Below are 12,875 nucleotides of genomic sequence, written 5' to 3' on the forward strand. Positions count from 1 at the left end.
GAAGCTTCTGGTTTTCTGAGACTCCACAAGATCAGAGGGTCACGAGTTCACACAAGGCTGTGGAGGGGAAAAGAGACACCTGCATCACTGCACTGATTCGGTGATTTGACTTGCCTAAAAATGTCTATTTCTACTTATAACCGACTGTGCAGGTGCCGTGAGGTCTGCAGTTTAAACGTGGAAAACAGCAGACCCCCCAGTGCTCTGCCTCTTTGGTCCTTGCTCTGTGGTCAGAGAACCATCAGCAGTGGCCTCAGCACCACACGGGTGACCCACCCAGCAAACATCCCCCACCCGCAAGGATTTCTGGTCCGTCACCTTGTTTTATTCTTTTTCACACTTATCACTAACCAAAAATTGACTTAGGCAACGTGTGCCCCTTGAGAGCGAAGTTCTCTCTGCCTGTCCCGTCCCTGCTTTGCCAATGCCTGGCTCACGGCAGATCACTGGTGCATGTTCGATGGATATTAATGTAGTCTTCGTGAACAAGTTGAAGGGTGTTTGAAATTTCACAAATACTTTAGTTTCTCACATCGAGCTGGTTATGCTATTGGAGGTGTCCTGATTATAAAGTATCCAACTGTCACTTTAGGGGCCCCTAGGTGGCTCAGCCGGACAAGCGACTGACTTCAGCTCGGGTCGTGATCTCGTGGTTCGTGGGTTCGTGCCCCGTGTCGGGATGCAGCTGTGCTGACAGCTTGGAGCCTGGAGCCTACTTCGGGTTCTGTGTCTCCCTCTCTCTCTCTCTCTCTCTCTCTCTGCCCCTCCCCTGCTCATGCTCTGTCTGTCTCTCTGTCTTTCAAAAGTAAATAAACATTAAAAAAATATAAATAAATGAGTAAGTGAGTAAATAAATAAATAAATAAATAAAGGATCCCACTGTCACTTTACTAAAGCGGTTATTCATCTAAGATATACGAACATCTACCACGGGCCAGGCAAGTGCCAGGTATCTATCTATGCCAGGAATCCAATGGCCGGCAAAACAGAACGCCTGTCTTAGGAGCTTTCGGTCTGGTGGGAACAGTGGGCAACGAAGGTTCGTGAAATAGTAATACAGGCCCGCAGTCATGACCCTGGTTAGCGCTATAAAGGAAAAACATACGGAGGCCTTCTGAAGAAGTCATGTCTGTGCTGAGACCAGAAAGATGCATTGACTGGGTGAGTTAACCAAACAAACTTGCTCAAGAGCGATGAGGGTTGGAGTTAAGAACAGAGTTAGGGTGGGAGTGAAGATTAGGGGAACACTGGGATGGGTTCAGAGAACTTTCCAGAAAAAGGGACTGGTGTGTACATGTGTCATAGAGGTCAGGTGGATATTGACCAGGAGCGAGTTGATGGCTGCCTGAAATGGAGAGAAAATAAGTGAAGAAAAGAAGACAAATTTGGAGTTATTTAGGAGGTAAAAACGATAGGACTCGGTTTGTCCTTCAAGGACATCTGGTGGTTGAGGCATTGACTTTGGCCTTCTCCGGGGCTGGTACCCATGGGGCCCTTCGCGGCTGGCAACCTGTCTCCCAAAGGTGGAAGCAGCCACTGAACGGTCCTGCGTGTGCCAAATAGGTTACGGCATACGGGTGAGCAGGAGCCCCGAGCGAGCGTCCGCCTCAGCTGGCGGCAAGGTTTCAGAACCCGGATGCCGGCCCTGGGCAGGAGGATTCCCGGAGCCCTCACATAGATTACTGTGGGCAGTCAGGTGATTACAAGAGCTCAAGATGATGCTTATTAAAGAAATCAATAAGCGTGTTCCTGAGAACCCATGCTTGAGAGGTAACGTTGCTTTATGGAACCTTACCTGGAACCAGGGTAGCTAAATACAGAACACAGGGAGGACTGGCCCCCGATATGAGCATCACGGTTTCTTCACCCTCTTGATCAAAGAAAGACTCCAAGGAAAAGAGGAAAAAAAAAAATAATTAAAAAGCAGAAAACCTGATGTAATGAGATTTAAAAGAAAACTTTTGAAGCCAACAAGCAACCATGGGCAATGCTTCAAAGGGCCCAGGATCAATGTTTGTCAATAGCAGTTTTGCATCCTTTATCTTTCATGAATAGAGAGTGTGATGTTGTTAGGAGCCCGTCCATGCCTTAATTCTGTTTAGAGATTTGATGAATCAGAACTCCGTTAACATTCTGTCTGAATCAGCGACGGCAAAGGCCTGTAGCGGAAGCCTTACCCGACCGGGGCTTTTATCCCATGCGTGGGACGGTAGTTAACTATCGGCCCTTCCGCATCGAACACTCGGCAGCCCCCCGGGGGTGCACCCAGGGGCTGGGGCTCTTTAACCCTGCCACTTCCTTTGGATACTTTCTCCCCAGAAAAGAAACCACCCCATGACTCAGCCCAGCTCCAAAGTGGCCATTTGTTTAATCAAGATAGTTGGTTTGCAAAACATTAAACAGTATTCGATGCCTAGTTAATAATTGGCATCCTTTGTTCTTGAGTCCTTGGGGACATGTTCCCCCCGTAAAGGCATAGACAGCAAAAGAAATTGTGTGTTGAGCAAAACAAGAGGGCTTCAACTGCACATATGCTCGCCAGAATGTGTCATCTCCATATTATGCTGGTAACAGCTCTGGTGGGAAAGGCAGCCATCGGGGTAAGTGTCCTTTTCAAATGTCCGTAGTTGAGAGGCTGAGGTTATGAGGTGGACCCGGGTTCGACCCAGGTTCAAGAACCTGGGCCGAGAGTGACTAGAAACTTGGGTTGTAAAAGGCACGTGTTGTCAATCTGAATACATCCTGACTGTAAGAGTCAATGCAGGCCTGTAATGTTAGTTGCTGTCGAGAAGCCAAGTCCATGAACCCACGTAACTGACTCGAGCCCTCGGAGCAGAGTCTCCGTGAGCACCTTGCCACTAAGGGGACCGGGGCGAGCAAATCTGCCAAGACGAGGGGCTCAGAGAACCCTTTGGCATGGATCTCCGAGAACCCTTTGAGAAGCCATTAAAAGCTACAGACTCTCTTTGCACGTGTTGACAGAGGTACAGTTTTCTGGCCATCTGAGGCAACAGTAGGGGAGGAACCCCTGTGATTCGGCTCGAGAGGAGAATCCTGTCCGTTGCGTATGATTCTGGTTTTACTTAGGTGGATGAGTTTTGGAGAGAAGTTTCGTGGGTAGCATTTTTCTCCCTTGTCCCTAGCAGATGGGACAAGGAGGGTCAGCAGGGGCCCAAGGGAGGTGGTGGCGAGCAGGGAGAGGAAATGCCATCCGCGGGTCTTACGTGGGGACCGTGGGCATTTGGAAGCAGATGGGCGGTGGAGATGTCGGCCCCTGCTGTGTGCCTTTGTAGTTCCAGAGTGTCAGCTGGATCTCTGTGGGCACAGGAGAGGGGCCATCAACAGAAACAGAGCCTCCTGGGGTTCCCTACCAGATGTGGTTTGAGGCATGAGCATGGGTTTTGGAGCCAGCGCTTTGAATCACAGCTTTGCCACATTCTAGCTGTGGAATATTGGGCAAAACATAATCACGCTGAGCCTCAGTTTCCCCTACTGCAAACCAAGTGACAGATAATCTGTCACAGATTTGGGGAGGGCCATGGCTGATTGGATGAAGCAATGCATTGGCTTTCAATAAATATTAGCTCTTTCCCCTTTAAATTTCCAGAATGAATACGACATCTCTATAAGGGGAGGCTGGGTGGCTCAGTCGGTTAAGTGTCTGACTTCAGCTCAGGTCGTGATCTCGCAGCCTGTGAGTTCAAGCCCCGCATTGGGCCCTGTGCTGACAGCTCAGAGCCTGGAGCCTGCTTCAGATTCTGTGTCTCTCTCTTTCTGCCCCACCCCCATTTGCTCTCATTCTCTCCCTCTCTCTCTCTCTCTCTCTCCAAAATAAATAAACATAAAAAAAATTAAATCAGAGAATGCACCCCTTTGGGAGGGCAGGTAGAGAAGAATCAAGGGATGACAACAGAAAGAGCAGTCATAACCCCTTTATCTTATTAAATACCTTTGCATTTTATTTCCCATTCTATTCCATAGAACTTTCCCTGTAGGCAGCAGATTAAATTTCAGATTTTCTCATTAGATGCTTCAAAACCAAGAGCTTCTCCTCCCCTTTCGGTAAACTTTCCTCAGACACATTCCTTCGGCCCATATTAAGCTGTCAAGTGACTCACCTCTGAGAGAATTTTCTTTCACCAGTGATGACTGGTATATGTGTGCTGTGGCTGCAGTTACAAATTTTCAAGCCCCTACATCATTTGATTGCTTGGTGGATGTCTGGGGACAAGACCCAGCAGAAATACCATAGGTCTAGAGGAAGAGGTGGAAATTATCAGAGGCCCACAAGGGGCCCAGAGAAAGTACCAGTCGGAAAGAATTAGATCCTAAAGTTTGCAGGCAAGGAGAGAGTTGATGCAGTCTGTTTGAAGTTCACACAACGGTAATGGTCCCAAAAACTCCCTTTGGTGCAAGCCCCAGTGAATTTTTAGGGTTAGCAATGAAATTATAAGTCAATAATGGATAAAAGAGAAAATATGAGAGATAGCCTTCGGGCAATGAGCTTAGTCAGTTCCAAAGAGAGGATTCAGGGCTTTGGAATGTTTTCTTACCCCAGATGTGTGCCAGACAGGTGGTCGGGAAGGCGGCTTGCGTTCCACGGGCCAGTCCACAGACATCCAGGGGAAAGTGGCCAACTCGCTCAGATGCTTTGGAGAGTGCAGGGGCATCATCGAGGGGAGGGAGCCACACAGCCAGATGGGCTGGGCAGTCTCTTCCACCCCACGTAGCTAAAAATAATCACCAACTGTTATCATTTAATGAGAAATCCTGTGGGCCAGGTTCTTTCTTTACAGTGGATCGGTTCATCTCTGGGAGGACCCTAAGAAGTAGGTAGTGTCATTGTTCCCATTTTACAGGTGGGAAGATGGACAGCTTGGCCTCTAGTCAAGCTGAGCTCTACCCTACAGGCTGCTGTCCACTGTCTGGATGAGGTCTTTCGCCTGGACTCTGGCTGAAGATGAGATTTCTTCCATCCACAGAGCTTCAGGGACATGGTCCTCTGTGTAGGGGCAGGAAGCTCTTAGTTCAGGGGTTTGTTTGCTGGTTGGGGTGCAGCGATTTCCATGTGCCCCTGGAACTTTAAAGAAAAGTGGTCACAGGATCTACAATCACTATCCATTGGAAGGATGTGTGGACACTCTCCCATGAATTTAGGTCACGCAGCAAACCCTATAATGAGTTCTCCATGGGCTCATCTCTAACTTAGATTTTTATTCAGATATCCGTGATCCAAAGAGGTATTGGACAAATGTTATTGTCATGGACACCAGAAATTCATTCGAAGTGCCTTCCTGGCCTGAGCTAGAGTTGGTTTTCCTGAATGAACACCTGTCTCCAGCACAGCCTTGTACTGTTGCCCCTGTGCTACGGATGAGAAATGCACCCAGAGATGTTCAACTAACTTCCCAGCCAGGACCGAGGCTCAGATCTGTCCCACTCCTTGCCTGTTACAGGAGACCCACTCAACTGTATCAAGGATGTGCACCGTGCCCAGGGCTCAAAAATTTCTTCTTGCTGTGGTTCTTGACCACTGGGCTCAGCCATAATGGAATTTGACCTTCTCCAGGGTCAGAAGCCAGAGGACAAGGCTTGGCAGGCCATTCCTAGAGAGGACAGAAGACAATGGCTTTTCTCTCCCCAGCAATGCACCTTATAATTAAAACACATGTTTGCTCCCATGTCTAGACTCCTTAAACCCTCGAATTTAAACTCAACAACTCTAGAACTCTAGTATCCTCCCAGGTAGAGCACCACAGAAAGTTTTGAAGGGACCCGAATCTGCAAACTGGCAACTTGGGGGTCCATTCTGCTCACAGACTGAGTTTTCTTTAGGGGGTAGAAGGTCAGCCGAAGAGTATTTTAATTTTCTTTCAATTGTTTGGCAACATTTGAAAATCAGAACACTTCACATAGAAGCACAAATCCCCAGCTTTTCTTGAAAACCAGACATTTTATTTTTTTTATTTATTATTATTATTTTTTACGTTTTTATTATTTTTATTTTTTTGAGACAGAGAGAGAGACAGAGTGTGAGCCGGAGGGGCAGAGAGAGAGGGAGACACAGAATCCGAAGCAGGCTCCAGGCTCTGAGCTGTCAGCACAGAGCCCGACGCAGGCCTCGGACCCACAAACTGTGAGATCATGACCTGAGACGAAGTCGGACGCTGAACCGACTGAGCCACCCAGGCACTCCCAAACCAGACATTTTAGTAACATGGGGCTCACGTACCTGCTTGGCACCAACCAGATGAAGGGCTACCATTCCCAGTTTCAGAAGAAACTTGAGCGCCCCCCACCCCCCGCCGAGTTCATAGGCCCTACCACTCTCTACCATTGATACTCTTTTGCTGGATGAATTTACATTATCGGCCAGGTTCTAAGTTGGAGAGAGAGACAGAGACAGCCCGGCTTGTCTGTTATTATGCAGAAACACTATGGATGTTGAAGGATTGGAGCCTGTTTTGGATGGTCAAGTAACTGGGTTCAGCGTCTGATTAATTTCAGCGTTCACATCTGCACAGCCCCCAGGACCGAACTAGGCCTTTGATGGGAAAGTAAGAGCCACCCCTTTCTAAGCCTCAAGGTTCCAGAATATCCAAGTCTCCTTCAGGCCCAGGAAGGACATCACTCCCTCTTGCTGGAACCACAGAGTCTTAAGGAAAAGAGAGGGACTGAAGTTCACTGTGACTTCTTACAGATTTTTTTTTATACAAAACTGATCCAAAGCACAATTCCAACTCATTAGCTTTGGCGGTATATGCTGGTATTTAGGGAAATCAGGTCGCGGGAAATCACATGTGTATATAGGCACAGATATATTTATATTTTAAATTCATTAAGGTTCCCTAAATGCGAAAAGAATTCTGCTGTCACAGAGAAACAGCATGGCAGAATATTCGGCAGCCGGGATTTTAAATAAAACATGCTTTTTCTTCATAATTAATATAACAAGGTTTTCTGGCTTAGGACTTGGCAAAGATCCCAGGAAAAATAAGGGGGTGGACTGGTGTGACGTGCCTGTGACCCGACAAACAAGTTCCATGAAGAGTTTATGCTTAGCGAGCTCTCCTTACTCTTGCCCATGATTTGCGAGGGGGGAAAAAAAAAGAAAAGCAAAGCAAAGAAAAACTCAAACTCTCTGACAACAGTAGCTAATAATCATAATCATAGCACAACCATTTATTAAGTCTCTATCATATGAATGTTTATTACTTCATTCCCAAGTGCCCAATGGCTTGGGCACCCATATCATTCTTATTTGACAAATAAGAAACTAAGCTACAGAAAAGCTAAGGAATCTGTCCAAGATGGCCACCCCCGGAGGCTACAGAATGGGGATTCAAACCCAGGTCTGCCCTAAAGCCCAAACCGGTTTCTTAATGTGCTTGTTAAACAGAGTTACCTTTTCTCTAGCTCAACAGATTTGCTTTTAAAGGAAATTGTCACGACTATATTGGAAAAAAAAAAAAATCAAAGAAAATGACGTCACTGAATTCTAACTGGCTACACTTGCCACCCAAATGCTCAGAGCCTGAAGCCTGCTTTCTCCTTGTGGGAAGGGAGGCTAGCAAGAGGTAGAGAGGGTAGAGACTTACCAGCAGCACCCAGTTCTCCTTTGTGATGGGTTTGGAAGGGTTTATGGTGAAATTGGGAAGGGAGTGACCGTCTTACGCTGTGCCTGATGTCAGGTCATGCCCTGGGGAGCACCAGCTGAATCAGCTTGGAGACCACCGGTTCCGCACCAAAGGAAGCACGGAAGTGAAGGCAGCTTCAGGATCATGCCCACATGGCAGAGGCCTCAGACCCATCTCGCTCTTTTGTCTTGTTTGTTCATTTGCCTTTCCAAAGGCCTTCCACTTGCACTATAGCCAGAAAGGCGTGTGTTCCTGCACCCAGAAAGGCGTGTGTTTATCCCTCATCCTCAATCCTCCCCAATTCTTTGCAAAAGCTGCACTCCCCACGGGCAGCCATATGCCCTGGAATAAAACATGAGGGTACGGACATTTTTACTTTTACAATCGGGGAAGCTGAGGCACAGAGCGACTCAACAACTTGTGCAAAGAGGAGAGATCAGCCCACAGTCTCCCTTGGCCAGGAGCTTCATGCCTAAGGCAGGTATAATCAAAGCGAGCCTGAGGGCAAAGTCACCTGGGTACTGGTTCAAAATTCATGTTCTGGGCCCACTCCAGGCCCATGGACGCACGATATCTGTGTATAGGGCCCAGGAACCTGAATTTTTTTATTATTTATTTATTTACTATTAGAGAGAGAGCGTGCCAGGGAGGGTCGGAGAGAGAGGGAGAGAGCAATTCCAAGCAGGTTCCGCGCTGCCAGCGTAGAGCCCTACGTGGGGCTCAATCCATGAACCGTGAGATTGGGACCTGAGCAAGTGACCAAGACTCGGACACTTAACTGACTGAGCCACCCAGGCGCCTCAGGAAACTGAATTTTTACCAAGTTCTCCAGAAATGAATGGCAAATGCCATGGAAGTCTTCTACTCTGCCCCATCCCATCTCTGCTTGTCACATGAAGCTACATTCCAGCCCTCAGTCACCTGGGCAGAGGCCTGAATGGGCTCTAGAGCTCTGAGCGTTAAAGTAGAAAGGCTACACAGGGGATTGACAGAGCAAGGAGATCTGGCCTCGAGTCCCTCCCCTGCCCCAGTCAGTTCATGTCCTTACAGGAACACTCCATCCCCCTGGGCCTTACCCCTCTGTACATGAAGAGTCCAGACCCGCTCCTCTCCACAATGCACCCTTGCTCGTCACTATGGTCCTGCTTCACCCAGGCTCCCGAGAAGGAAGCCACCCATACAGACCACGAGCCAATGCTTTCTTCTTTGGCTGCCGTATTTCCCCCGCTGAAGCCTTCCCTCCTTGCCCTGAGGTTCAGATTAAAGCAAAGCCACAGCGAACCCTGCCCATCCTGAGACAGCCCTGTGTGGTGTACGTGCAAAAGCAAGAAAGGCAAGATTCCTTGCGACTAGAAAAGGACTGAATGGCACCACTCTATACCTATCAGGATGGCCAGAATGTTCTTAAATGGAAAGCAACCAGTGTTGATGAGGATGTGAAAGAATTGGAACGCTCATGCACTGTTGGTGGGAATATAAAATGGTGCGGCCACTATGGAGCACAGGATGGTGCTTCCTCAGAAAGTTAAACATAGAACTACCCTAAGACCCAGAAAATTCCACTCCTAGGTATAACCCAGAAAAATGGAAAGCAGGGACTGGAACAGATATTTATACACCCATGTGCATGGCGACTTATTCACAATAGCCAAAAGATGTAAACAACCCAAGCGTCCCTCAACAGATGAATGGATAAACAAAATGGATAGACAATGGAAATCTACTCAGACTGAAAAGGAATGAAAGTTTGGTATATGCTACCACATGGATGAACCTTGAGAACATTATGCCTAGTGAAACAAATCCAGCCACAGGAGGATACATATTGTGATTCCACACATATGAAGTACCTAGAATAGGCAAATTCAGAGCCAGAAAATAGAACACAGGTTACTCGGGTACCGATCAGGGGAGGGCGGGGAGTGAGGAGAAAGTTATTATCTAATGGCTACACACTTTCTGTTGGGGATGATGAAAACGTTTCGGGTAAAGACAGTGTGGGATGGTTACACAACAATGTTCATGTAACTAATGCCAGTGAATGGTACACTTGCAAATGGTTAAAATTAAAAATATTGTGTTGCATGGATTTTATCACAGTTTTTGGGGGGAAAGGACTACGTGGCTTTGCACAACTGTGAATTTCATCATAGTTTGTCTGCAGCCAGAGCCGCAGTGGGGGGATGGTATGGGGCAATACTTGGGTTGGTGACGGGAACACGGACAACCTCTGTCCTCTGTCGCCACCACATCTCACCCTGACCTTGAGCTCTTTGTCCAACAGTGAGGACTGGCCTGCTGAACGCTGCACTCTTGTCTTTGGCCCACCCTTTTAGGCCAGTGACTTCAGCTTCACTTGGTCACGGGGCAGAGTTATCTCCCACCCAACTGCCCTTGGGAATAACTCGGCTTCTCCGTGTTGATCCACAACCAGCTCATGGTAGAACATCCAAGGAGGAAGGGATGGAGGGATTAGAGTCCCAATCTTTCTTTATTTTGAGAGAGACGGAGTGTGCGTGCGAGTGGGTGGGTGGGGGGGGGCAGAGAAAGAGGGAGAGAGAGAGAGAAAATCTGCAGCAGCCTCCACATCGTCAGCGCGGAGCTCAACACAGGGTGGGGGCTCCATCCCACAAACCTTGAGATCATGACCTGAGCCGACATCAAGAGTTGGACACTTCACCGGCTGAGCCACCCAGGTGGCCCTAGAGTCCCAATTTTCTGTTGTTGGTTGGTTCATGCTAAGCCAAGCTTCTGGCCCCAGAGGACAGGTCTTGCACCCCATCTCCCCTCTTCTGCGTCCCAATCCTCTGAGAACATTTTCCACCAGCTAATTCCTGGGATTCACCAACTCAGACTGTTAGCCTCTGCCTTCTTGTTTTCCAGAAGATTTAGAATTCTGAAAGGCAGAGGAAGAACCTGAGCTGCAATAATCTAGATTAAAGATGAAATCTCGAGAAAGCTTAAACTCGATTAAAGAGAGGACAAAATGGATTAGACTCCCATGCTCTTCACCCCCGGGGAGATTACGCTGTAAATCAGTAAGACTCAGAGACAATAGCCTTCTCTCTGCCCTCCCTGTCTTTCCCCCTAACAAACCTTAGCTTAGAAGACACTAGAAGATACTAGAAGCTGCTCTTTTATCCCTGTTGAGACAAGGAACAGAAGCGGTAAAAGAAGCAGGCAGCGGCTTGCACACCCCCCTGATCTGAGTGGAGATGTTTGTTGAGATGCGTTGGCCACCGTGGCCTGGCCGAGGCTCGAGCTGACTTTTGTACCTTCCACAGCTGTCGCTGGTGCCTAGCAGTCCTCTCTCTGTCCTACCAGGCCTGGGCCAGCCCGGACAGGCCTTTCATAAAGCTTTCCAAGGACAGAGGTCTGATTTCACAACCTGCCTCTTGTAGAATTCGGTAGCACTTCTGTTTCTTTCTCCTCCATTCTTCCGTTAAAGCGTATGATTGCCACACTCTCCTCAGCCCTCATAGCGACGGAGGTCAAGGGCAAGGGCTCCGGTGGAAGACTGGCTCCATTCTATCCTGGCTGCAGCAATTTACTAGCTGAGTTACTGTGGGCAACTTCACCTCTGGGAACCGGTTTGCTCACCTCTAAAATAGACACAGTGATAGTACCTCCATGATCAAGCATTGTGTGCCGCCAACGAGACAGAATGCATGTAAAATATTGAGCACAGTCCTTGGCACACTGTCAGCTCTTGATGTATGCCAACTGAGATCACGGTTGTCTCCTCCTCCCCCCGCCCCCCTTATTCTTTTGCTTTCGTGGTCTTCCTCCTTGCGTTTGCAAGTCCCAGGAGTAGGATTGTATCATTTTAAGTGTCACCGTGGAAAGACTGGACGCCAGAATGGGATGAAACATTGTGCCTCCCCATTCCCCCACCCCCATCACTCAGGTTAGTTTCAGGATCCAGACCTATGGCATAAATAACTGGCTACTGGCCTGGCCTCTCCCATATGGTCCCGCAGCTACCCAGCCTGTGTTTGGGCTGCGGGTCTCCACATTTCGCTGCAGCCTATCTCTGCAGGCGGACCCAGTGGCTCACAAAATGAGTGGGCCTGCTCTGGATCCCTGACTCGCAGCCCAGGCTGCATCGCTGGGCGGCAGCTGCTTCAGATTCGCCAAGAGCCAGCGGGATCTGCAGGGCCCCCAGGCCCCAGAAAGGTCCAGCGTTGTTTTTGTTTGGTTTCTCCCGAGAGCGAGGGCTCAGTTCCTGGGAAGGGCACGTCTGCCACCTGCTGGCTGTGGGCAGCACAGCACTTGGCTGGCCCTCCCGCTCCGGCTCAGAGCTCAGATTCGGGGTTCTGGCCCAGGTCCAGGAGTCAGAGGGCCTTGGCCACGCTGGGCCCTGAGGAACCATGTTCCTTGAAGTCCTCTCTCCTGTCCTGCCCACTTCTCGAAGGCTGAGCGTGGCCAGGCACGGTCCACACTGTTCAGTGCAAATGGGAGAATTCAGGGGCTATCTCCTCTGGGCTGGGGGAGCATGGGGAGAGGGGCAGGCCCTGCCCTCCGGACAAACTCCGTGGAGGGAAGGTGATGCAAGGCAAAGGACCGGATCGACGCAGAGTTGGCAGGAGGGGTCACATTTGCACTCGGGGCCGTCTCACGGCCCTCCCTTGGTTACCGCCCTGGTGCTCAAGTCTGGAGGAGTCACCTTCGGATTCTACCCCGTTCAAGTCCCGAGGCCCAGGAACACCCTTAAGACCTGAACCCGCCCTTTCTCCGTCAGGCTCCCCACTATCAACCCCCTTCCCAAACAAGATACCCCGCCCCCGCCCCATGTCATTCTTTGCAGAAACCAGGCCGGATGACCCTGAGGCAATTAAGCAGGCGTGGGCCCCGTCCAGACAGCAAATGGCCACTCTTCCTCTCTGCATGCCTTCCCCTCCCCAGCGGTGTATGTCACAATTTGCCAAACCTACAGAAGAGTGGGAAGAATAAGCCGCACAATAAGATTCTCTAACATCAGTCTACACTCCAGTTTCCCGATTGCCCCAACAATGTCCTTTACGGCTTCTTTTTTCTTTTTTTAAATCCAGGACCTCTCATGGCCTTGTGTTGTCACGTCTCTTTACTCTCACTTAGTAAAGAACAGCCTTCCCACCTTCTTTGTCTTTCACGGCACTGCCATTTTTGCAGGGCCTCGGCTAGTTGTTCTGTTGAACGGCCACAACCTGCGCCCGTCGTGCTTCTCGTGAGTAGACTCCGGAGAAGCATTTTTGTCAA

At 49.2% G+C, this 12,875-nt stretch overlaps 1 protein-coding gene across 1 annotated transcript in view; it reads left to right on the plus strand.

Annotated features, from left to right (window-relative positions):
- Positions 1–2,438: 2,438 nt before the first annotated feature.
- The window catches only part of HABP2 (hyaluronan binding protein 2), a 33,635-nt gene continuing 23,198 nt past the window's right edge, over positions 2,439–12,875 (plus strand). Inside the window, exon 1 of the mRNA XM_049645796.1 lies at positions 2,439–2,600. Within this exon, the coding sequence (XP_049501753.1) occupies positions 2,532–2,600 (69 nt within the window). The 5' untranslated portion in view covers positions 2,439–2,531. The remainder of the gene's footprint in view (positions 2,601–12,875) is intronic.

Source organism: Panthera uncia, chromosome D2 (genome assembly GCF_023721935.1).
Source record: "Panthera uncia isolate 11264 chromosome D2, Puncia_PCG_1.0, whole genome shotgun sequence".
NCBI lineage: Eukaryota > Metazoa > Chordata > Mammalia > Carnivora > Felidae > Panthera > Panthera uncia.